Source organism: Lissotriton vulgaris, chromosome 8 (genome assembly GCF_964263255.1).
Source record: "Lissotriton vulgaris chromosome 8, aLisVul1.2, whole genome shotgun sequence".
NCBI lineage: Eukaryota > Metazoa > Chordata > Amphibia > Caudata > Salamandridae > Lissotriton > Lissotriton vulgaris.
In genome coordinates, this window is record NC_141696.1 from 108,512,075 (window position 1) to 108,538,857 (window position 26,783).

The following is a 26,783-nucleotide window of genomic DNA, read 5'->3' on the forward strand; positions in this document are numbered from 1 at the left end:
GCTGCTATCCATCATTTCTGGGTGTCTATGAGCAATGCCAGGCATGGGAAGCACAGAGGGAGCAAGAAAAGACTGAACATGCCGCGGACTGATGGCCCAGCTCTTGGGGACAGATTGCGTAATCCCAGACACAACATGCTCCGGGCTCTGTAAAGTGAAGGGCAGTCACTTTACGCTTGGAAACAAATTCCTCGAAAGGAGAGGTTTGAAAATTAATCTTCCTGAGAATGACGCGAGCAACGGAAACGTCAATTTCTACCAGTTAAACAATAACTAAGGGTCTTGCTCACTATGTATCTGAAGTGAAGGGCACGTTAATTGTTAAAGTAAAAAAATAAACACGCCCAGAAGTGCTGCGCGCTCGCACAGCGAGCGCTCTGTTTTCAATTATCACGCCCGTATCTGGGCACAATAATTGAAAACAGATGTCGGCGTGCGGGTAACGCAACAGGAAGGAGGGGGCCACTCATGGAAGCTTTTATCAGCGCCGCGCACCTCTCTGCAGACACCTCTGCATTCAAGAGAGGCGCGCAACGCGATCCGGTCTGCCATACCATGCTGAGAAGACAAGACCTGGCCGTGCGCACGTTATCCTATGGGGAAATTATACAATTAAGAAATGGATACCAACCTATAATGGGCGCACTACCTAAACATCAGGGTACAAAATAATAATTATTAGCAGTAATCGTGAAGGTGCTTCAAGAGGAACGATGCGTATCCAACATCAGCTGGCTTCATGTGAAGCAATACTAAAAACAATATCCTCTGAGCACACCCACAGTTCAATAATGTAATTCCAATGTGTATATGGCAAGCTACTCCAATCCTCAGGAGTCGGATCAAATTAATATTATCTCCAAGGTCAATGCACACATAAGTCCATTATCTGTATAAGAAGTCCTTATAATTTATTTCAACAGTTGATTACACCAGCCGCCAACACGTGTTTCGTCGTGCATATATTGTGCCTCGACTTCTTCAGGGCTGTAATCAAACCAAACATTTCCTACAATCAGTATAAATGTTTTTCATGTAACTGGAATTAGATGTGGGATAGTACCAACCACCAGCCATTAGGATAAAAGACCAGCCAAGTGAAGAGTTTGAAGTGAGAAATTGAATTAACAGCTAGCCATTCCATTCTTAGTAAGCACCCAATGTAAAGTAAAAAAGAAAGAACCCTACTACCAAGATGTATAAGCAAGATAGGGGTAGATAATCACCTCTGTTTCTTTCCGTAATCTCTCTTTGTATATGGTCCTCATAACATGAACAAATAAATCAATCTGAAACAACAGAGGCGTGTCACAAGATATATACCTTATATCCAGTCACTACTATCCAAAAAGCAGCTGTATAACCCACTAGTCAATCCAAACAGAAATAATGTGCCAGCTCAAGTTAAACGTTCACCCCCTATGTTATGAGTAAATCGAGTTTACCTTCAAAATTCTCTTTGCAACTCATCCAGCAATATGTCAACTGTATCTACCTCTCCATTCACCTGTAATTTCCACCAAAGTCAAAGGTAATTGTGTTACAAATCAATCCATTTTTGCTGGACAGAGTTAAACCAAGCGTATATCCTACAACACTCACCCAGTAAATATCATCTGGTGTGTTCTACAATGCTGTCATTTAGAATCCACTTGTCCAAAATATCCTAAACAATAGAAGTAGCACATGTCACACCTCAGTTTACAGTCCATGTACCATAAATGAAATTATAAACCATCCTGTGAGTAAAAGCATCTGAGTCCATGCATATTCCTATACAAAATATCAAGTTTAAATAAACTTGGTTTACATATCCCTTTTATATAAAATGTTACCCTAAGTCTTCTTCACTATTAGTGTACTATTCACTTCTAATGTAAACAAGGGAGATCAATGGCTCTCCAAACACCCAATTATAATACGCTAATCCATTATCTCCTCCCGAAAATGATATAGACTCACATATACTCACCAACGGTAGCTATAGATTATATATTATGCGCAAGGTCGTCTTCTCTTGATCAATATATGGTTATCTGTGTCAAAATAATGACTATAGTAAGATAACCCGTATCAAACCTCTATTTACTATGAATAAATGAATTATACTCCCACTCACCAAACTTCGTTATTTTCAAATATCTCGACAACCTGAAATATATATAAAAGGAAACGGCTTTTAATATCTCATACCGTTTCAGAATAATAGTATCTCCATAGAACCACCGCCAACTCGGCTCGAAAATATACCTGCTTTCTGCTTATTCGCATCTCCTTCTCAATCGACCGACCACCTCCCAGTATTGGCGTCTAGCATCCTATGGGGAAACGCTGCGCGCGGCCAGGTCTTGTCTCCCTTCATCGGTCTCAGACTGCTGAGATGACGACAATAGTTCTCGCTTGCGAGAACGCGCTTTCACCGAGTTAGTCGTAGGCGAGACCTAAAAACCATTGTAAGAGTAGATGAGTTGTTGGATCCGGGTACTTCGGTTCTTGGACACCCTATACAACCAGGAGCGTCTAGCGGATATAATGGTAAATTGCTTTTGTAAATCGGCCATCCTGACAAAAAGTTACAGATTAAAACGGCCACAAATGGCAGTTTCACTGGGAAAACTTTCAAGTATCGATACACATGCTCCTTTGCTGAATTCATAATTTTGTGTATTTTTCAGAAATCAATAGCTTTCTTGGTAACATGGGTTTTACACCGGTTTCCACTTCATACTTGACATAGGTTAAACACCGAAAACAAGAAAAATGGGCAACCTCTTTAGAATAATGGCAAAACTGTGATTCATTTTTTTGATTTAGCTCTGCATGTTCCTGAAAGCTGCAAAAATTGACTTTAGCAAAACAAAACAAATCACTTCTCTGCAGAGCATTTTTTCCCCCATTTTTTCCCCTAAACCCCCATAATTGAGCTGTATTTTGGCCATTTTATCAGTACCCCTCCAGGGAATCCACAAACCCTGGCTACCTTTAGAGTCCCCAGTATGTTGGGGGAAAAACGCAAATTTGGCAAGGATCTCTTATGTGGCAAAAAGGTTATTGAACCACAAGCGTAAACAACCTCAAATAGCCAAAAAAAGGGCTCATCACTGGTAGGAAAGTCCAAGCACTTATCGGGTTAAATAAGAATAGTAGTGTTGACATTTCATAGGCTGATTGCACCACAACACAGCGATACAAAGCTAGGGCAAGGCCTTGTTGCTTGCCTTTGCAGGAAAAAAGCCTTCCAATGACCAAATGATACAGGATACACAAGTAAAATACTTCAGCTGCCCATCTTTTACAAATACAAAATCCTCTACAAGAAATGTAGAACTAGGTTTGTTACATTTGGAATACACAGATACATCAAACACCCAGTCTTCTCTTTAATTGTTAATCACTCACATTTTTTGTACTACTTTGAGTAGAATGATTCCATCCGCAAGCTGAGTCAGGTGCTCAACTGGTTCATGTACTTGAAGGCTGTTTATCTAGTGAAGGAAAAGAAATTAGTAATATTAACCTTAAATGATACATGTGGAAATTAGACTTTAGACAGGAAATGTGAATCTGCTTTACAGGAATTTAATTTAGAAGGATGTTAGAGAAACCACCAATAAACGCACATTAACTCCAGGTGCATAACTGAAGTACCGGTCAGTAACCATAAACTTTAACAAAATTAGCCGTGGGATTCCTTGAGCTGGAGTGAGACTACTGGAAATAGTTTAAAACATTAAGAGTGAAAGAACTCTGTACTCCAAAGTGCACCTGATCACGATATTCATTTGTCAGTCTTACTCAGGGATTGACTGCTTTAAATCCTCCACCTCTGCCATTCCCTCACCCCTCATGGTACATGTCTTACGAAGGTTGTACCCAATTCGGACTGAAATGGGCATTGGGCCAGCTTGAGACGCTGGGCTTGACTACTATACCTTTACGCTCCCTCCATTCCGATAATCAACAGCCCACTGATACCAGCAGTTGTAAACTCCAATACTAAAGCTAAAGCACCTCAGCGACCGCTGCACAGATTTCTACCCAAGGGGACAGTCCTCCACCCTCCTGGACACTGAGCGCCACCCAACAGTCAGTCACAGATTTCCCCATATACCAGCTCAGAGCCACTTGCAAAGCAATACATTATACCTTCGCGGAACCCCAACACACCCTAGATACCTTGGAGCACATACTAACGCCATGAGTTGATAACACGACTGTACACCATTATGCAGGGCACGGGTGTGCACACCAGGAGCTTATGCCCAGTGGGCGGCAGACACTACTCCTTTAACAGAGGAACAATGGGCGTACTGCTGTGGGAAAAGTGAGGTCCTCTCTCCCCCAACTATACACTGAGTCTTATACATTTTAAGTTCCTCTATACAACGTATGGTACACCTAAACAGCTGCAACATATGGTATTGAGGGAGGAGTCACAATGCGTACGCTGCTCGATGCCCCAGGCATTCTTTATGCACCTGGCCTGGGAATGCCACAAAATTGAATATTGAACAGCAACATGCAATACCCTCCAACAAATCACGGGTCACACCAAAGCACGGACACCAGCAGTCAGCCTTTTGGGGTATTTTAAGGAGGAACCACTAAAAAATAGATGACTGGTAGCCATGCTCCTATGACTAGCTAAACGGCAAGTAGCTAAACACCGGGGAGGGAGAACTACACCACAAGTAGACCACTGGGTGCGAGATGCAGCCTACTGCTATGACCAATTAGCAGCCCAATGGGAGCTGCTGCCACTGGGGTCACTGCCCGGGAGATTTGGGAAACACTTCATTTTATTTCTAAGACTACGAGACACCTGTACTCCTGAGGAAATAGGGAATAGTAATTATGGAACCTGTACTACAAGAAAGTGGGCGGGGTGGGAGAAGAGGAGGGAATAAAAGACCTGGTTACATACCTATAGCGCCTACCAAGAAAAAGAGAAAAGGTGTTCATGGAGAAATCAATTGTATGATCAGTAACCATAAGGCCAGAAGAGATGAATCAACTAGTGGGATCCTCAGGCTCTGAATGTGCATGAACACCTACCTACGTCTTTCCCTCAGTCCTTCCCCTCACCCCCTCCCTTGCTCCCCTCTCTACCCCTTCCCCGACCTCCAAGTTGTCACTTTTCTCTAAGTTGTACGATTTGAAATCACACAAAAAAATTGTTGTCCCAATTAACTCGAAGTCCCTGCCAAAGGACCATAGATTAAAAAAATGTTTTAAAATGTAAATTGAGGGTAACCTACACTTTTACAGAAGTCTTGAGTTGCACCTCTGATTCGCAGATTTTGTTTGAGGATGGGACATTTACTCTACAGCTTTATGGAAGCTATGGAGCATGTGCAAGAGTGCCATTCTTCCTAATCAACTTAGTTTTGATACCTTATTAAGAAGCCTTAACAGGTTCAAAATCTAACATGTTCAATATATAGTCTATTTCCACATCTTGGAAAAACATTAGCACTGCTAGAGAATAGGATTCATAGGGTGAAATTGTCTGCATAGATATAGCTTGTGGGGCCCAAACTGTGTTTCTAAAGCATCAGAATCCTTGTCTAAAATATAAATGGGGAGAGGGTTCTCTGTTAAGGGTTCAGCCAGTTCAGTTGATCTTAAGAACAAAGCCAAATCGAGGCAGGAAACCATTACTCCTTGATAACGTCAGCGTTGAATTATAAACTTTAAAATCCCATCTGCCACCTCTTGCTCCCCCACCAACTCCACACCACATCCTCTCTAAGTGACATGGCAGATCGGTCCTTTACCAGGTCCCTTCTGTTGGATGGGAATCCACAAGGACCTGTCCTATAAGCTTCTCTTTTGTGCTAGCTTTGCCCCGAGACTAATCTAACTTCTGTTAATGCATTTATTGACAAAGATCTTACACAAGGTTTAATTACAAGGACAGCTGAGGAGCACAAAAGAGGCTTTTTACTTACCCAGGCAATGAGAGCATCCACTTTGGAGCGGCAAAGGGACATCTTTTAACTGGTCTATAGCCTACAGGAAAGAAAAAAAAAAGCTTTATTGCAGATGCCAAGAGAAACAACGCAACAATACCTCTAGTCAACGGTATGTAGAACGGAGGCAATCATTTTCCAAACAACCAAGGCAAGGATGTGTATATAGCAAATAAATATTAAAAGTCTAGAACAATTATCACTGTCCTCCTCAAACACACTGACTTCCGATTCTTCAGGGATTACTTTTCGCACCAACAAGGCGAAGCCACTTATAGAAGCTGCATATGGAAACAGTGTGCCAAAAGAAAAGGGTGTCAAATAAATGCAAAGTTCTAAAGAAGGGTATCCGAATGCTAAGAAAGGGATCTTGTAGGCATCAGAATGCTAAGAAAGGGATCTTGTAGGCAACAGTACTAACATTTTTCGGAGCAAGGAGCATGGGTGGGTCGGTAAAGAATCTCCGGCCTGATCCGGTCTCTACTAAATAAGTTACCAAAGTTAAGCAACTTATTGATCTGATAGAGACATCTAGCCACAGATTCGTTATCTTAGAATTGGATACCGGCGCAACACCATCCTTGAAGGTGGATCTACGGACTGAACCGTAAAACTAAGATCCTTGAATAAGACTAACTGGTCATAGCAACCAGGCTGCTTAAAGAATCACAGGTGAGGCAAAAAGATGCCCCGCTATAAGGACTTTGGGACGCACACATGAGAAACATGTGGACAACATAACCGGCCCCAGAGGAATAAGGAAGTGTTGGAGAAAACACTTGATAGAAACAATAATACTATGAAGTACGGCCACAGATAACCAACCCATGGCTTGACATGGCTCAGGGGCCAAGGACACAAACCCCTACCTTTAATTAGATACCAACTCTATGCTGTGGAAACTAGAATGGGAGATCACCGCTCGCTGTGACAGAGGAAGAATAGTCTCAGAGAACATCCACAATAAGAGATACACCTCTACAATGCTGAATAAAAGCACTGCAAGAAGAGCAACAATAGTTGATAGAGAACCCTCTCAGCCAAAAAACTCAGAGAGAAGACAACTCTCCAGTACTACAGAACTCAGAAGCCCAGGAAAAGCAAAAGAAATGCATAACGACCAATCCAAGGTCGAACAAGAGTCCAAAAAGGAGCCCAGCAACCAAAGCAGACACATACTCCCTACGGGCGTACTTACAACTTACACCTGTATGTACGTGAACACATATATATGCCTATATAGAAATATAATCCTACACACAAGACAATAGAACACACCACAAGCGAATCCCTCAGCCACCTTCAGCAAGGGGCAAGACTGACCAGTGTAGGAACAAGAAACCCTCTCATAATAGACCACCACTGAGGTCCATCCAGAGCTACAGTCGAAAAAAAAAAAGCTAACACATTAGAGGCCCCAATAGATCACAGGTATCTGGTAGCAAATCCTGACTGACTTCTTGTAGCACGAGATGAAGTATCAAAGTCGTAACTGGATCAAGCCCTACAAAATGGAAGTCTTGAAACAATGGATGGCAGTGCATGGAGCCAAAAGGATGGAGCCAATAAAGAAATGTTCTAGCCCGAGACACAATGTATTCCCGACTAAAAAAAAGGGAATACCAACCCCACCCTCCAAAGTAAGAGAAGGGGGAAGAAGAGAAAATTCATCCACTCAGACAAAATTCACAAATAAGGTGAAAATGGTATAACAGATTTGAGCGATCCAATACCTATCGAATCCCATTAGAAGGGGAAAAAATCTCCAGGAAATGGATGGTAAGAAAGACCTTAACCTCCTTAGAAGCAACCCTTCAAAGAATGTAACTAGATCAAAAGAACACATTCCAGAAAGAAAGCTTTAGATGAAAATTTGCCACAGTACCATCAAAAAATGATAAGTGAGATGGCAACATCTGAAGAACAACCAGATAAGAAAATGCTGTGATTGTAACATGACTTGGTAAAGGACCAAAGCCTATAGGAAGCAAGTAAAATAAAGCATTCCAGATAAGAGAAGAAACATCCACTCAGAGATTAAGTAGAGAAAAGGAATTGAATATAGATATTCATCAATTGTGCAAGTTGTAAAAAATTGCCACAAAGATGTACCACCTGGGCATATACATAATATATATAAAATTGTGTCACAATATACTCAGAGTTGCCCGACTACTCCGTTTCACTGGCCCACATTTACTGCTGGACCGCAGGTATCAACAAAGCTTGCCCCCGCATGACCTTCAGTGTCATGGTCCGACAGACTGAACAGGATTCCGAGCCATGGGCAGGCTCCAAATACCAAGGCAAGAGGGAAAAATAGAGAGGTAACAACTAACTTACATTAAAAACCTCTTTCTGGTGACAGGGCCAAGACTCCGATGGAGTAAGACGCACTTCGGGTCTGCTCCATCACACGCCCTTCTCCGACGTTGGTGGAGCCAGCTGTTCCTGTCGCGGCCGAGAGTGCTGCAGAATTGACCAGATTCCCAGCCTGGTGCCTGGAGGCTGGCTGCGCGGGGTCAGGGACTGCTGACTGAGCCATAACGAAAACCAAATATGCATATTGCAAAAGGGAACGCACCTATTGGTGCAGTATCAAAACATTAAATAAGGAAAACTCGTAACATTAAAAAGGTAATCATATATCAAATGAATTTGTTAGCAACAAGCGCATTCAACAACACTTGTGATACAAAACAAAACTTGATCAGAAGTCGGTCTCAAGAAGTAACAGCCATGAATTCCCAAGGGCTTGAGAAACAGAAAATGGATACACACCCAAAAAGACAGGTAATACATAACCTTAAGACAGACGCAAAAAGTATTGTAGGAATTCCTGTAAAGCCTTTAAAAAGAAACTCCAACCATGAACTGTATAACCGAAAACAGCCAAGGAATCTGCAGCTAGAAGTCTCCATCAGATTGTTTCCGACACTGCCTTTCACACAGCGCAAGATAGGGAGTTCACCCATTCAAGTTCGTAGGATGAACAAATAAATTTCCCATCCCCTCCCACATGGGAAAAGGCCTCCAAGTCTTCCAAAGCATACACCATAAACTCTGAATTTACTTGCACAACTCTTTCAAAAATTGAAGCACTTCTAATAAATATGCAGTTCGCTCAGAAAGAGAAAACAACCTGCCCATAAAACACATAGTCCAAAAGGACTTTAAGGATGAAGCACAAGAACATGTATTCAAAAGAATACAAAGCATAGGCTCTAAATCCATCAGTGCCATGATAAATATGCACACCACAATAGTGCGGACGTACCACATTGATTATTCAAACGAGTAAAAACCAGATCATTCCTATATACCAGACTTATCACTGGCATAAAACATTTTAGCATACTGAACTGCGTCAAAGTTGCTTGTGTCAGAAAATCTTCCACACAAGACACATCTCTAGACAATAACCTCTTGAGCACAAAGATCATCCTCGGAGGGAAAAGGGACAGAGTACAACCTCCCTCGGTCATCTAAATCAATACCAACTTGAAGGAAGGGAAAAAGGTAATGAGAATAAAACATCTTGCAGGAACACCAAGTGGTCAAACCAACAATGGACATGTGGAATGCCCCAACAAACCTTACTCTTCTAAAGAAATAATCTGCATTCTAAGCATAAAGACAAGTTACACCAATAACAGAAAATGAAAAGCTAGGACCCTGAAGACCTCCGTCTGTCATGGAAGTGTCTTAACGCTGCATCAGCTTGACTTCCAAAAAACACAGGCACCATCAAATAGCATGGTGACCAAAGTAGACTGGACAGCCTCCAAGAAACCCGAAGTTGCCAACCAAGCATGACGCTTCAATGCCACTACCAATGCCATGGCGTGATCTACAGAGTCCGCAGTGTCCATACCACACATTATGGTAAGCCTAGCAGCCTGCTGACCATCTCTAATCAAATCACCAATCAATGAGCGGAGGTTATCCGGAATAGATGGCAACAAATTCTGTAGCGAATCACAAAGTATGGTTATACCGTCCCAGCACACAAGCCGTGTTTGTGGATCTCAAGGCTGAGCTTGCAGAAGCAAAGATATGTTTACCACATACATCAAGACTCCTAGACTCCTTACCCGCTGGAGTCTTAGGTATTGAATATACATCCTGTGAAGAAGTCACAACCTGAGTCACCAAGCTACATGTGAAAGAATGAGAAGACAAACCGGGTCCCAAGGGGCAGGCAGGTGTCTATGTGCAATATACTGGTCCAATGATGCCCCAGACTCAGGCTTGGCCCAAGTACCTAATAAAATATCACACAGGGCCTCCCAAAACTGAACTGGTTTTTCCCCTGTCTGTCCCTGAAAAAGGACCTCAATCAGAGTGACTGCGGACCTTTACACCGTAGGAAGGGACCAGCTTAAAACCGTAGCCACTTTCCTTAGCATGTCTGCAAAGGAGGAACTCTCCTCCGTAGCAAGGCCAGAGGGAGAAAGAAGCCCTGAAGCTGGTAAAGAATCCAGGCCACTAGCCTCTCCCAGAGCAGAAAACCAGCTCTCCTCCATCCGAGGCATATTAATGTCAGGAATGGGCTGAAAGAGCCCTGCCTCCATCGACATAGGCTGTCTTTCCACAACAACATTTTCCTGAGTAGCAATCAAAGCCTGCCTATTCCCCTCAGTTTGAATAGTCAACATCGGAAGTCGTACGATGCCTAAACAGAGGAGGAGAAGCAACTTTGACCGACGCCGCTATCAGTGTCAGTTGATCGAAATCAGGCATCCTAGGCAGAGATCCTGAAGGACTGTGGACCTGCAGCAAAGCGGCGCCAGCTGAGTTCGACCGGCGCAGACCCATCGACTCCAACGTCACAGACGACAAACCCTCCAACAGTGCCACACTCACCTCCTTGGGGCCTAAAGGCACTCCAGAGGGAGATGGTGTCCCAAAGAAGAGGTGCAAGGAATTAGAATATTCCCACAACGGAACCATCAACGCCCTGGCTCCTTGAAACACGGGGAGACGCGGTGGGGAGTCGCATACAGCCTCCTTAACCGTCAAGCGGGAGGAGCCATGGGAGACTTAGTCTCCACGCGGTGAAGTCCAAGAATGCAGCGACTTCAATTGTACCTGTCCTTTTCACTTCCCCGGAGACTTAGTAGTCACACCTCTGGGTTGGGCTAGAGAGGATTTCGAGACGTCAACCCTGTGACTAGGACCACCTAACCCACTTCGTGAGCCAAGGAGTGGCCACAGGAATACCCGCAACCACATTTCATTTACAGCATCCTAGAGTTTAAGGAGATGCCTCTTTTTTGTATGCTCACTGCCAAGTTTTGACTGGTACGGCTGGTTTTTCAACTCAGATATCACTGAGGCCTGCTAAACAGCCTCAGTGTCTGTGCCCTTATCCTTAGATTGAGATGTCGAATTGGCCTTGACCCAATTGGCTGAGCTAACTTATCTGTGCGTTCCTAGTAAATGGTCCAGAGGGTACCCAGGGCATGCAAGTTATAGGGTCCCCCCCAGAGATTGCAGCACTAGTGCCACCCTGGGCGGGAGACAAGTAAAATGAGATTCCCAGTCCGCCATTTGCAGGCTGGAGAAGCAGTTCCCACTGCTGGCCCGGCTGCCATTTAAAGCAATGTCAAAGTCAGGCTTTCTCCTGGTATATGTGCAAGTCACCCCTATGGCAGGCCTATCAAGTTCTACGGCAGAGTCCAACATACTCGAAAGGCAGAACATAAAACTTTACATGTTTAGTGAGTAAAAACACGCGCCTGTCATTTGTACTGTGGAAAAGCTTGGACACCTAATTGGCGAGTGCAGAGTTATACACAGACCCCTCAGCTGTGCCGACTGGCACGGTGAGGACATAGTGGGTCATCCAAGGTATCAAACAACTTGTTATCTGAAGTCTGACTTGATTCTCAGGTCAAAATTAATATATTAAGTTCGCTGTGTACAACTTTAGCAAAGTTGCCACTTTGATGTCATTAGTCCCCTGTTCTCATACATGATGCATAAGGGTCCCGTTACAGACCGCTTTCTGCCCTTCAGGGAAGATGTGCGGACGACTCCCACAAAAGGACACATTATGGGGTCTGTTCTGGAAGGAGGCCTCATCTCCCTCCTGCAGAAAGCAACACAGGTTTAGACCTAAAAGACAAGCTTTAAAGGAGAAGCCGCCACTAAAGTTAAAATAGGTAACACTTGGGAGAGGGGCTGCTCCATTGCTCACGCAGACAGGCTGGCACTGGGGCATGAGAAGAGAAACCAGTTGCCAAACCGGTTTCCCAGGTGCATGTAGCTCCCTTGATACCCAGACCTCTGGATTTAGCTAGGGAACCACACACTGCGTGAGAAGGGTCCTAGAATATTGAAGTGGGCAGAATGGTGCATAGTGGGAGGTTCAGGTGCCACACTTTGCAGAAAGTGGTCATCAGGTTGGAGGGAATGTGGTAGCCTTTTGGCTACCAAGCGCATCCTGCGGGGAGGGCCTATTCGGAGTATAAGCAAGGCACCCAAAATTCTGCTCTCAACTGGATTGGAAGGACTGCCCTGCTGCACCGTGGAACAAGCAAAGAAAGGCTGCACCAGTATGGACTGCATCTGGTAGCTAGCAAAAGGGAGGTTCTGTGCCTGCTGTGTCCTGATCGCGGAGAAGTCTCATCCAGAGCCTGCCAAAGCCAAAAGACTCTAAAGGACAGTGAGCTGGCGTCCGGTTTACTGTTTAGTCGTTACTGTCCACCTGAGGCGTGAGCCGGGAGAAGCTGTGTTGCAAGGCTAGGTACCGATAAAACTCTTTCCTGTTGCGTTTTTAATGTTGTGGGCGATTTTAAATTACAAAACATATGGTCAATTAGATTACATAGTAAATCTCGGAAAAACTTACAGAAGGGCTATTTAACACCAGGGGACGCTCGGAGACGTGGCACAGCCATCTTGGGTTGAGTCGGGCGAGCACGCTAGTGTTTCAGGCAGGGGGATAAAAATGGCAATAGCGCGAACTCGCAGCAAGCCCTTCTGCGCCGGATTCGCGCTTAGCGCCCAAACCCCTGGCCTTTTTAAAAGCAATCCACTTACTCAGATAGTATTTACGCGGGAGGAATTGATATTGCTAGAAAAAAGGTCCAGACGTTGTGGATATTCATTCCCCGATCTAAGAACAGAACCTAAAACATGTGAGCATTGTAATATACAGCTTAACCATGATCTACCCAGCAGTTGCAAGATATATACTAATAAGACCAAGATGGATCGAAGAGGGCTACTGGGATCAAAGCAGTATTAATCACTGCTCGCTCATTAGTGAAACATGAGGTAGAGATGGCAGAATTGATACAGACTCTCCAAGTGGATATCTCTCTTATAACGGAAACCTGGGCGAACGCATCCTCTGACCCTGACCTGCATTTGGCAATCCCCGCCCACTACAGAATGATCAGAGTAGATAGAAGGAATAAAAGAGGTGGGGGACTGGCAGTTATTGCAAGAGAAGACCTGAAGATAATGGGAGGGGTGGACACTGGCTCGCAGGATTGTGAAACCCTGTCTTTTCAAATAAAAGCTAATAATAATTACACTTTTAAAGGGCTTCTTGTCTATTGTCCGCCTAAAGCCCAAGTTACGCTGTTGGTAAAGATTAGCTCTTTTCTAGAAGATAGTGTAAATTGTGCCGATTACACAGTCTTGGGGGATTTTAATTATCATCTGGAGAAGATAGAAGATAAAAACACGAGCACATTTACCGATGGAATGGCTAGTTTCTCCCTAAGACAATTGGTCAAACAAGGGACTCACAAGGCAGGACACACATTAGATGGAATATTTACCTCCAACAATAAGATAGAAATACTGGAAGTCATCCCAGTGACCTGGTCAGACCATAAAGCAATTGTATTTGTAATACAGGACACCCACCAATTATTAACACCATTAATTGGTCCGGGTACAGTTGTATACCAGGACTGGAGTAAGATCAATCCCATAAACTTTCGTACTTAGCTGGAAACAACTAAACCGACCCACGCTGTGGGAGTTACCAATATGGTCAACTAAGTAAATTCCTGGATCAAAGCGGCAGTGGACCAATCGGTCCAGAATAAAAGGCTACGATCAAAAAGGAAAAAACCATCGGAACCCGGGTTCATGGAAAAACTAAGTTGTAAAAAGTTTGCAGAAAACTGGAAAGACTTGAGAATAGATTACGCAGAGGCAGGGAAACTAGAGTATGCAGGAAGTCTATCGGAATATAAAAATACGATCGTTATTGAGAAAAGTAATTACTTTACTCATAAAATTTGGAGTCTAAAAACTCCAGCAAGGAGCTGTTTAGTACAGTCCGAAAACTAGCGAAACTTCCGGAAAACGCACTAAAGAAAAAAAAAAAAAAAATCAGATAATCCCGAGTTCTGCAACGTACTAGGAGAATTCTTTGTTAACAAAGTGCAGGATGCATACAATACCCTTAATGAAAGCACAATTAAATTGGCAGAGATAAACACGTCCGTGGTCAGTCAGCTCTCACCGAATGCATCAACTTTCTCCTTTCTTCCTCCAACAGAAGAACAGATATTACAAGTAGTAAAAACAACAAAGGCAGGGGCTCCATCAGATCCCTGCCCCCCTAAAATATTCCAACTCTGTCCAGAGTTAATTGCTGAACAACTTAGACTAATTTTCTTAGAAATTACCCACTCAGACACTTTCCTTGAAGCCTGAAGGTGGCCTCGGTTAGAACACTACTAAAAAGAGAACCTGAACCCAACAGAACCGAAAACTATAGACCAATATCCAGGATCCCTTTTGGTGGCAAGGAACTGGAAAAGCTGATGAATGGGCAAATTATGTCATTTATCGCACAGAGTGAACTATTAGATCACTCACAGTACGGTTTCAGGGAAGGGCATGGAACTGAAACTGCCTTGGTAATGGCAGCGGAAGAACTAAGAAAAACCCTAGATGAGGGTAAGAAGGCCGCCTTGATCTTATTAGATCAATCGGCGGCTTTCGACACTGTCAATCACCAAATTCTGATCAAAAGATTAGCTGAACTGGGGTTCCAAGCGAGTGCCACTAAGCTACTGACGTCCGTATTAAACAATAGAACATTTGCGGTAGAAATGGACGGCAAAACTTCTAAATCCTTCAAGTTGCCGTGCGGGGTGCCTCAGGGCTCATCTCTGAGCCCTACACTTTTTAACATTTATGTGGCCCCGTTGGCAGGTATCAGGCAATTTGGCTTCGCTGCAAAATCATATGCGGATGACACACAGGTGGTGATCTCGTTATCCGACAAAGTTGATGAGACGGCCGACCGTTTTAACAAATGCATGCTGCAGATTAAGTCCTGGATGCAGAAGAACTGTCTTAAATTAAATTGCAAGAAGACTGAGGTTTTGTTACTGGGCAACCATACTCCCTTCTGTTCCCCAAAGTGGTGGCCGGAGGATTTGAGTGATTGCCCAGTACCAGTAGCAAAGGTAAGAAATCTGAGGTCATATTTGACCAAAGATTAACCTTTGAAGGGCATATCAACAAACTTACCTCCACCTTCTGGGGGATCCTCAAAATCGAATAGATTCTATCAATGTGTGGTAGTGACTATTTTTTAGATTTATATTTTCTGTGTCTAGTGAGATACTAGGCTCCCTCTTAGATTTGAAAAGACAAGAGCACTATGTGCTTTTTTTAATACCCCTCACACACTAAAAAGTCCTTTAGTGTCATGCTTCATCATGGGGGATCTTCCCGTCCCTCTAACGGGGCGGGGCGTGCTGCGACCTACGAACTACGTGGGAGCACTCAGTGTTTGTAACAGAAGGCTATGTGTCAGTGCAGGAGGCGTCAGTGAAGTGTAGGGACCTAATACGTGAGTGTAAGAGGATAAAAAGGTTAAAAATTCCCTGGCTAGTAGAAAAAATATATTGTATTCGCTTCTCTGGCTGGGAACGTTAAGAAGGGGGTTTTGAGATAGAGCAATAGCTTGCTACCAGGTCGACATGTTTCGTAAGCAGTCCCCTACTGCTTACTCATCAGGACCATCTAATGGTCCCTACTACACAATGCTCGGTTCTAGAATGATAAGCCTAAAGTCCTACAAACAAGCAGCAAAAATAGGCTGCCTGTTTGAGCTTCAGGGTATGAGCTGGCCCAAGTGAAGCATGGTAAGTTTACCAATATTGTCAAAAATATTGACCTATTGCGGTCTCTGTAAAGGAAATGTGAGAAAAAGAGAGGAAGGAAAACAAAACATGAATATGTTGTCTCACATCAGTTGTCGTATATCGCATAACATTTTGAAGTGCCACATCCATGATGAGTGGCCTTTCGCTGATGAAGCATACATAATGCGCTTCATGGACGTACTCTTCGAGGACTACTGGGAATACCAAACTCCACGCAATGTGGTCATGGAATGTTGTTCACTAGCACTAAAAAGAGAACTTTTTTTAACACAACGGCACCCTATACCTGCAGAAACACGGAACCAGCATGGGGAGCACATTTGCTCCAAGCATAGCTGGTCTCTATGTGCATCATCTAGAGGTGACCAAGATACTGAACCCTAGTAATCCTTTCAGAAACATCAAGACGTGGAAAAGTTACATCGATGATATCCTTATAATCTGGGATAGAGGGGAAAGGACCTCTGAACAATTCTCAACTTGGCTGAACTTACAGGACGACTTCCTAAAATTCACTAGCACCACCTCAAACAGCAATCTGGTCTATTTAGATCTAAACATTTTTCCAAAAAATGGCAGACTAATGACCACTACACATTTTAAAAGCACTTCCAAAAATTGCTTGCTAATGTACAAAAGCTTTCATCCCAAACATCTACGGGACAATTTACCGTATGGCCAGTTCCTGCGTCTCCGCAGGAATTATACAGAAATTGGAAATTTCAAACTTCAGGCCAAAGACCTACGGAAGAAATTGGAAGCCCGTGAGTATCCTACGAAAATCATCGATCAGGCATATAAGAGGGCGAGAAACAACTGTCGGGAGACTCTGCTCGAGGACAAGGTACCAAAGGAGGAAGAACAAAGACCCATTTGTGTGACCACCTATAACACAAGCTCAAACCAAGTGACAAAGATCATTACAAAAAAATTGGAAGATTCTGAATAGCGGTGGTCTTCAGATACCAAAACCAATCTTCTCACACAAGAAAGCACAAAGTATAAGAGATCTATTGGTGCATACAAGACCAAAAACAGACAATACCAATTCGAAAAGAAACCCAAATTTTGTACATGGTCATTATCCTTGTGGTGGGTGCAAAGTCTGTTGCCTGGCCAAAAAGAGCAAGAAATTAACTTTCAACAATGGACCACCTGGGAACAGAGAAGCTTCAGCAATTGCATCAGTTCTAATGTCGTGTACCTAATCACCTGCCCATGCAATTTGGAATATGTGGGCATGACGAGCAGGGCGATAAAGATCAGGATAGGGGAACACAAAAGCACAATAAAATGCAAAAAATCAAGCACCAAACTGACGAACCATTTCCTGGAAAGTAATCGTAAGCCTGAAGACATCTCTTGGACCGCAATAGAACAGGTCGACAATGAAAATCACCTCCTAGAGAAAGAACAGAGGTGGGTCTTCCGTATAAAATCTAATAAGAGTGGCCTGAACAATGAAATTCCTTGGAGTCAGTTATAAGACATGTACCTCTTGACCGCTTCTCGTGTTACAATCTGCAAAAAAAACTGAGAAGTGATAACAACCAATGCCATCACCTCTACCATGGCCTAATATAGGACCGCATACCACCCTAACGAACTCTTGCCATAGACAACCAGTTTGTTCTGGAATTTACGGACCTATATGTATCATTACTACACAAATTATGCATTTGGAACATCATCCGACATCTCTCGGTAAATAATACCTTTTCATTAGAGCATAGAAAGAGTAAAAAGATTTCCCGCAATTGAGACAGTTGTTCCACAAGCGGCGGCCATCTTGAGGTAGCGCTCTAGTGGTTGCCGGCACCAACACAGAGATGACAATGCAAATTGTACAGGTATAAAGGATGTTAAACATAGCACACCAGAGATCCTCGGAGCAGCACGAGGGTAGGAATAAGGCATTGCTCTTATGCGGTCAACTTTACCGCCTGAATACCCTTAGACTGCAAGCTCATGAGGCTTGGAACATTTGTTGAACTAGTATGTATAACATCTTTACTACGGCCTAACCAATTTCTTTTAATGTTGTTTTTAACTATTGGGCTCCAACCTCTCTCCCATTACGGGCTGTTCATTTGTATGTATCGAGTCACTGGTGTAGGTTTGATGAGATAATGTTACCCTAAAACCAGTAGGGTTATTTGAGACACGTTTGGTCCATTAACCATTCGAACGAGTCAAATTTTACTCGTCTACTTGTCCATGAAGCGCATTATGTATGCTTCATCAGCGAAAGGCCACTCATCATGGATGTGGCACTTCAAAATGTTATGCGCTATACGACAACTGTGTGAGACAACATATTCATGTTTTGTTTTCCTTCCTCTCTCTTTTTCTCCCATTTCCTTTACAGAGACCGCAATAGGTCAATATTTTTGACAAAATTGGTAAACTTACCATGCTTCACTTGGGCCAGCTCATGCCCTGAAGCTCAAACAGGCAGCCTATTTTTGCTGCTTGTTTGTAGGACTTTAGGCTTATCATTCTAGAACCGAGCATTGTGTAGTAGGGACCATTAGATGGTCCTGATGAGTAAGCAGTAGGGGACTGCTTACGAAACATGTCGACCTGGTAGCAAGCTATTGCTCTACTCAAAACCCCCTTCTTAACGTTCCCAGCCAGAGAAGCGAATAAAATAAATTTTTTCTACTAGCCAGGGAATTTTTAACCTTTTTATCCTCTTACACTCACGTATTAGGTCCCTACACTTCACCGACACCTCCTGCACGGACATATAGCCTTCTGTTACAAAAACAGAGGGCTCCCACGTAGTTCGTAGGTCGCAGCACGCCCCGCCCAGTTAGAGGGACGGGAAGACCCCCTCGATGAAGCATGACACTAAAGGACTTTTTAGTGTGTGAGGGGTATTCAAAAAAAGCACATAGTGCTCCCGTCTTTTCAGATCTAAGAGAGAGCCTAGTATCTCACTAGACACAGAAAATATAAATCTAAAAAATAGTCACTACCACACATTGATAGAATCTATTCGTTTATTCAATTCTGCTAGGAGGGTGATTCTATCAGTACCTCTACGCTTCCTCTATTGTTTTGGGGATCCTCAAAATCATCAGGAAGATTTGCCCATATATTCCCAGGGATGCGTTAAAAACGGTGGTCACCGCATTAGCATTATCAAGGCTGGATTACGGAAATGCTTTCTTTACAGGGCTTCAGACGCAGCTCTTGCTCAGACTCCAGCGATTGCAAAACGCAGCAGCAAGGCGGATACTAGACATTCCCAAATACGAACCAATATCGTACCGACTGAAGGATCTTCACTGGTTGCCAGTGGGCAAGAGAATTATTTTCAAATCGCAATGTCTTGCATTCAAGGCATTACAGGGGAAAGGACCCCTGTACCTCAGAACACATCTTAGGAAATACCTACCCTCCAAAAAATTATCAGCACAGGCTCAGCTATTGGTAGTTTCCAGGTATAGACAGCTACGCTGGGGAGGGAGGAGTTTTGTCATCGGCACAGCTAAGGTATGGAACTCCCTTCCCTTAGAGATTAAAAATAGCAACTCTTTGATGATGTTCAGAAAACAGCTGAAAACCTGGCTGTTCAAAAATTAATAAGGAATTCAGATTTAAATCTAGTTGGTACTCTAGTCCGCAGACTATTCCAGCGCCAAGACTCCTTCGGGCATTCGCTGCGCTTTATAAAATGTAAAATCAAATCAAACACAATGACAACTGCGGAGAAGCATGCTGTGAGAAAGTGGCTCTATATATACTGGACCAAAATATGGTACATTGTGCATAGAGACCACAAACCCCAGAGGTATACCAGAGGTTAAAGTCAGGGCTGACCTTACTCTCAAAAGTGGTAGCTTGGTCGAGCAGTAAGGCAGTACCACAGGACAGTGTAAAGCATTTGTTGCACACTCCGTCAGCAAAAGGTTTCACACACTCAAGGACTGAACTCCAGGCCAATTGTTTTTATATCAAAAGATATAGTTTTTTTACTTTTAGAACCAAAAGGTATAAACATATACTTCTCAATTATGAGTGATCTCAGGTAATTACTTTGCAGAAAGGGAATAACTTTGTAAACACAACATGTACAGGGGATGCAGTAGGCAACACAATTCTAAACACAATTTAACATTGAGCTCAATGGGGTTTTCTACAAAAATGCAGTTGATTACTTTGTAGATTACTTTTGTAATTCCAGGACTGGACCCTAGATTCAGTCCAGAGGTCTAAGCTGAAAACAGTTTAGTAAAAACGTTTTGGTTGTTGCAATGATTTTTAAGGAATATAAAGATATTTTAAAAGCTCACACTTGGAAACTTTTCAGTGAAAATCTAGCAATGCTATCCAATAGGAGACAATTCAGGTTACAGGTGAAGTAAGTTCTTGTTACTTTTGTAATCCAGTACGGGACTCCTAGCCAGCACTGGGATCTCTACTTAAGACAGGTAAGTAATTAAATTTCATTAGTTGGTACGATTTTTAAGGAATATTTCAAGTTTTCAAAAAGTAGACACTTAGAAGAAATTTCACAGAAAAGCAGACAATGGATTCCTATGGAGAAAATTCAGGTTACTGGTAACCCCGGTTAGGATTACCTTTGCAGTTCAGTACTGGGCTACACGGTACAGTACTGGCTTCTCTCCTGAACACAGGTGAGTTCTTCAGAATTCAGTATTCGGCTGATTTTATAGAAATATTTTAGAGTTTCAAAACTTCACACTTAGAAGATTTCGAGTCAAACCAGTCAATGTTATCCAATGGCAGGAAAGTGTTCTTGGATCACTCAGGCACAGGCCGGGCTCGGCGGATGCAGAGTGGGTTGGTCTTGTGCTTCCTGACTGGCACCAGGGGTATGGTTGTTGAAGCAGAGCCTCTGCTAATGGAAGTCCCAGTCTTTAAGAGGGTCAAGGCAGGCAGGTCCTCCAGCGTCCCAAGGTTGCTATCCGCAGGAGTCGGCGGGATTAGAGGGGAGCAGGTTCCTGGATCGACAGGCCGGTAGGGCTGGGGCCAAGCCAGTGGGTGTAGTCCTGTGGTTAGCAGCTGCACGGCGGGTCTTCTTGATCTTCTTTCTTCTTTTCTTATCCAGATCTGATGAAGAAAGGTTCAGGGAGCCCCTAAATACTGCATTTAGGGGTGTTACAGGTAGGGCAAGAGAAGGGACCAATAGGTCCCAGTCCTGGGGTGGGTACACCCCCTAGTCTGCTACTTTCCTGTGGGAGGGGGGCAGGAACCCAGCCACCTTGCCAAGGATGTGCATTGTTCCAGGCCCAGGAGAGCATGGGGCTCTCCAACCAGGGGTCCAGCAACATGTCTGCTGTGTGGCAGCCTAGGCAGCCTCCCAGTTCAGACGCGGATTGTAGGTTAGGTTTCAGGGGGCATCTCTAAGATGCCCTCTGGTGCATTTTACATTAAACCTCACACTGGCATCAGTGTGGGTTTAACGTGCTGAGCAGTTTGATACCAAACTTCTCAGTCTTCAGTGAAGCCATCATGGTGCTTTGGAGTTCGTAATGACTACTCCCAGCACCCTGGGCCCTGTAGGGGCACAGGGCTCATGCACCTATGCACACACAACTGGAGCACGGCACCCATCTAAAGGGGTGACTGATGTATGCCAGGGCAGTGAGGTTGTGGGCATGGCACACAGTGTGACAGGTCGACTCTGTTTAGTTCTGTACTTAGACACTCAGCCTGCAAAGGCAGTGTGTGGGTGTCAGGGTACAGGGCCCCAAGGGTGGCACAATAAGTGCTGCAGCCCTTAGGGGTTTCCTCTGGTCACCATACCCTGGGTACATAGGGCAGGACTCGAAAATTCATAAGAAATGCACTGGACCTGCAGGTCTAGTAACCTAGAAAATCTCCTTGACCTAAGTGAAATGCACTTGACCTCTGACTCTGAAAGCAGAGTAAATGTGAGAAGTTAAGATTTAAAAGCATTTTTATTGCTCATTTACTTTGTGAGCAATAAAGATGCCTTTAAATCTTGCTATCTTGTCACATTTCCTCTGCTTTCAGAGGCAGAGGTCAATTGTCAGTTTGTCTTCCTACTCACCAGAAAGGGCGAGTAGGACCTAAAAATAGCTCGTCCTGAATTATTCTGACTCGCACATGCGAGCGGTCGAGAGAATTTTTTGAGCCCTGTAGGGTGCCATTTACTAGGGGCTAACAGGTGGCCAGAGAGGCCAATTGGGTTTTGTTTCAACACAGCTTATGGGAAGGAACACAGGCCCTGAGCACCTGGTTGGCAGGAGCCCAGGGCACACAGTCAAAGCACATCAGCAAAAAGCGGGGTCATACCAATGCAAGAAAGATGGCACTTTCGCACACATGCTGGGGCAAGCTGGTGGACCAAAGTCTTCTAGCCGCCAACTGCCACAATGCACCACCAAGGACCAGGGCCCAACACAAAGTTGCACCCAAGTTCACCGAGACAGCGAGTGCTGTCAGAGTGCAGCTGGAACCACCAGAGGACAAGTAATTGACTCAGGAAGGCCTGGCTCATGGCCAGGATACTGGGCAACTGTTAGTCCAGTAGCGACTGGACTTCTGCCAGTACCGAGAGGACTTTGAAGGACGACCAGGACCGCCTCACCCTCTTCGTGAACCAAGAAGACACAGCAAGACCCCATTCGACCGCATCCTCAACATTTTGAGCATCTTCAGCATAGTTCATCCCTTGCATCAGGACCACTTGCATAGAAATACCCTGCAAAGGATAAAAGTGCCTGGAACTGACTGAAGACTGCTTCACCTGCTGTGGTTATCATTTGATGACCTTGATGGTCCCCGACATGCTCCCTACTGGAGTTGGTCGTTTAAAGTGACTCCAAATGTCCTCATTACACGAAGCCCAAACATTTTAGTAAAAACGTTTCAGTATCAAATTCTGGGAATTTGCCAGTGCTTGTTCACGGTTGAGTGAAATGCTTTGATTTACAATACCGTGTAAATTAAATATCTCCGGAACCCTCTTGGAGATATTTTTTCTTCTTGATCTCCCTATCATATAAACAGCCTTTTGATGATCCAGATAGATTTTCTCTGGCCGTTAACTATCTAGATTTAGCCATCTAAAGCTTCTAAAATGTATTGACAATTACTAATATAAAAAAAAACATTAAAACATAACTAATGTCAATAAGCATCTTGTATTAAGTACTTTGTGCAGTCCATTACACTAAAATCCAAATATTGTTAGATTCCACAACACTTTTTCATCAACAGATCGATCAATACCTCTTCTTCGAATACAATTAACTCATCTTATTTTATTTCATGCTGTTATTGTGCTGAGCCTATTGGAGCTCTTTACATAGAAAATCTAAAAGTACAAAGGTGAAGGATTTTTGGATTCAAGTCTGGCCAAAGATTACTGGAATCTTATATACTTCCATTTCCGGAACACCTTATAAGCAGTTTGATTAAAGAATGGCATGTTCTTTCCACATATTATAAGAGGAGGAGCTACGACGGCAAACAAGATGGCTGCTTAGGTTACCGGCTCCGCCGACCTCTGTATTCCGCCACGAGATCCTGTACGATATCCTGATCTTACACCCAGCCTCTACCTGGATGAAGTGTTCCTCACTCCGGTGGTGAAATCCCCAAGCTTTTATCATTTGATTTTGCGAACTTACACCGAGTTCAAGATCGTGGCCTGTTCCAGCAGTGAAGCCGGGGCCTCGAGTAACTGCAAGGCCAGGTTGCCGTTCAACAACATCGGCTGAGAGACCCTGGCAGGGTCCGGTCTACCGAAGTGGAGACTTTGTCTACGCCCGAATTTGGTGGCGATTGTTTTCCGTGCCCAGCGTTGAGAGAGGTGACCTACTGCTGCTGATTGTGTGTGGGGATCCCTGTACCGCGGACCCGGTATAGATTCCTGCCGGGGTTCGGCGGGTCGAGACCCATGACTGCAGTGCTGCGCCGGGTTCTCCCGGCTGTGGATAACTGCGGGTCGCTGGGCACGCTTGCCCTCTCAGTATCCTGTTAGCCCCCCCCCAAAAATGCCTGATTCACCCGAGGAGTCGATTGTGACTGCCACCGAACGTGGTATAGTGGATCAAACGGCGGCTGAGCCAACGCTGGAAACAATATTGGCAGAACTTTGGAAGTTTCACTCGCAAGTGGCTGTGCTAATGGCCAAAATGGATGAAAGTCTGACTGGGATCCTGTTCGAAGTACCGGACCCTGCCCCACGGTTGAACCAGCAAATAGCCCCTCAAGCCGTGGCCATTTTGACTTCGAGCGAGGACCCCTTGTGGGAAAGAGTGTGGATGTTAATATCGGATCCAACGAATGGCGCCCTGGAAGAAGTTGTCCCTGAGACCAAAAGTGTATCGCAGTGCCTTTCATCATCATCGACTTTGGAGGTCTCGAAAGGCCCCCCCCGGAAAACTGTGTTGTAAACTCTTCCCCCATCTTGTGGTTTTATCCCCCTTTTCTGGACGTTCTACGATTCCGGGGCAAGAACTATCAGGACAGTCCAGCTTGAAGAGGGGAATTTTCCGCGCGTTAAGACCTCTTGGAGTCCCTGGCCAAATGGGGTAATGGATTGCCTTTCGATGCTTTCCATCTCGTCTATGACTGGTTAGTGTCCTCCGGGGTTTCGCTGGGGAGGGTTCGTGTGACGATTTGAAAGGGTCAAGGTTGAGTCAATTGAACTGGGATGGTTTGGAACACTGGTTATGGAAGTTCGAATTGTAACTGTTTAATAATAGCGGCTGGGCGGTGTATCACGGTGCCCCTTCTTGATTTTTGTAAGAGTTGCTTTACGTCCGTCTTTGGCTGTAGGGGGTGTCTGTTTTGGCGGGAGAGCCAAGGGGCCGGGAACACCGTATGATTAGGCCCTCCTCCTTTCTTCTTTTTCGTTCTTTTAGGGTTTAGGTTAATAGGGCGACAGGCACGCTGCTAGTGGGGTTAGGCTATAGCCATCGGCAGGGGTGCAGGGTGAGGGGTTAGAGGGGAGGGGGGGGGGGTTATTTTTCCTTTTTTGTTTTCTATGGCCTTTTTCTCCCTTCCCATATTTCCTTTAGGATCGGTATGGTCGGTGTTTTATTTCGATTTCATTGTGCTCTGATATTAGAGTCCATGCTTCTCACGTTATTCGAATTACTGGGTGGGCGGGCCCTGAGAACTGGCGGTCACGAAAATGTATACTGTCTTACTGTTTTACACTGATATATAGGTATCAACGCCAGAGACCCACAAATGGCTGTTTCCTCACGCATATCCTGTTTCCTTGGCCTGTCCCCCGTATCCTGTTAGATTGTATGGCACCTGATCCGATCATTTGAATATTATAAAAAGAAGACCTTTATTATATCCTGTGATCTATTAATGCATTCTGATACAAGATCCATCCTGAATTGCTGCCGGACCTCAGGGTTGTCTGCTGAAGAGCTGTGTTGTGTTATGATACGTCAAGGTTTGCTACTGTTAAGCGGCCGGCCCCTGCGATTGTAGGCCCATGCTTGTATTTTATGAATGCTGCAATAAAGGTTTAAAAAAAAAAAAAAAGATTATAGATGTATTAATTGTTGTGGCCAAACAGCTAGGTATTGGAACCATTAATTGTCCTATAATGTCTGAGGAAACAAGATGTGTTTTATCCAAAAGTTGATAGAATACAACTCTATAATTTTCAGAAAATCTGATTTGGAATCATCTTGCATAGTTACTCCCAAACATGCATTCAGTTTACATTTATACGTCATGTCACGTCATGCGGGGCCCGGGGCTGTTGGGCCACGTGGGGCCCGCTCCTTATGCCACCTTAGAAAGGGATGAATAAGGGGACCAGCAAAGTATCTGATTTCTTCACCACCGCTGACAAGCGCCCAGCCCTTACGGAGGGATACTGACAAGGCGACCATGGTCCTCTCGAAACCCGATCTAATGTCCATGCTTAAAGAATTTAAGCCAGAGCTTCGCACTGAACTCTGTCAAGACATCAAGTCCTCCATAGATCAATTGCGAGCGGATGTCCGAGTGGTTGACATCTCTCCAACAGGATGTGGACTCGGTGGGCACCAGAGTCCTAGATTTGGAGAGGCAACATCTGGAACACAAGCAACTTACCGGAGAGTGCAGAGACGATATCCTCGCTCTTAAGGAACAGCTACGGCAGATGCAGCTTAAGGCCGAGGACCTTTAAAATCGTGCAAGGAGGGAGAACATTCAGATCAGAGACCTCGAGGAAGGCGCAGAAGGGCCTGACTTAGAAGCTTTTGTAGAGGGACTTTTCGCGGAGATCCTGAGCCCCCAGAAACTCAAGATAAAACTGGACAGAGTTCATAGAATAGGTACCCTGCAGAATGGTGATAAGAGGAGGCCCCGCGACGTGCTGGCAAAGTTCCATTCCTATAAAGTCAAAGAAGCGGTGCTACAGGCAGGTCGAGCGAAGGATTCCATCTACTCTCAGAATTATTCCTGTGCCATGTATCAGAATATCGCCCCCTCTACGTTGGCGCGCAGGCAGACACCGAGGCTGGTCACCACCAAGCTAAAAGCGGATGGCATCAGGTACCGCTGGATGTACCCTTTTGGACTTAGTTTTGAGTACCAAAATAAGCGGAGACACATCACCGATCTGAAGGATGGATTGAATCTACTGGGCCTCCCAACGGAGGAGGGGGGCCCCACTCCCGAGGCGCCTGGAGACTCCTCT

At 44.4% G+C, this 26,783-nt stretch overlaps 1 protein-coding gene across 1 annotated transcript in view; it reads right to left on the bottom strand.

The window, feature by feature from the left end:
• Nucleotides 1-26,783, bottom strand: part of NUMA1 (nuclear mitotic apparatus protein 1) — a 739,614-nt gene that overhangs the window by 662,164 nt on the left and 50,667 nt on the right. Inside the window, exons 2-3 of the mRNA XM_086936049.1 lie at nt 5,952-6,012; nt 3,400-3,485 (exon numbers count right to left, since the gene is read on the bottom strand). Coding sequence (XP_086792175.1) covers nt 3,400-3,485; nt 5,952-5,993 — 128 coding nt within the window. The 5' untranslated portion in view covers nt 5,994-6,012. The remainder of the gene's footprint in view (nt 1-3,399; nt 3,486-5,951; nt 6,013-26,783) is intronic.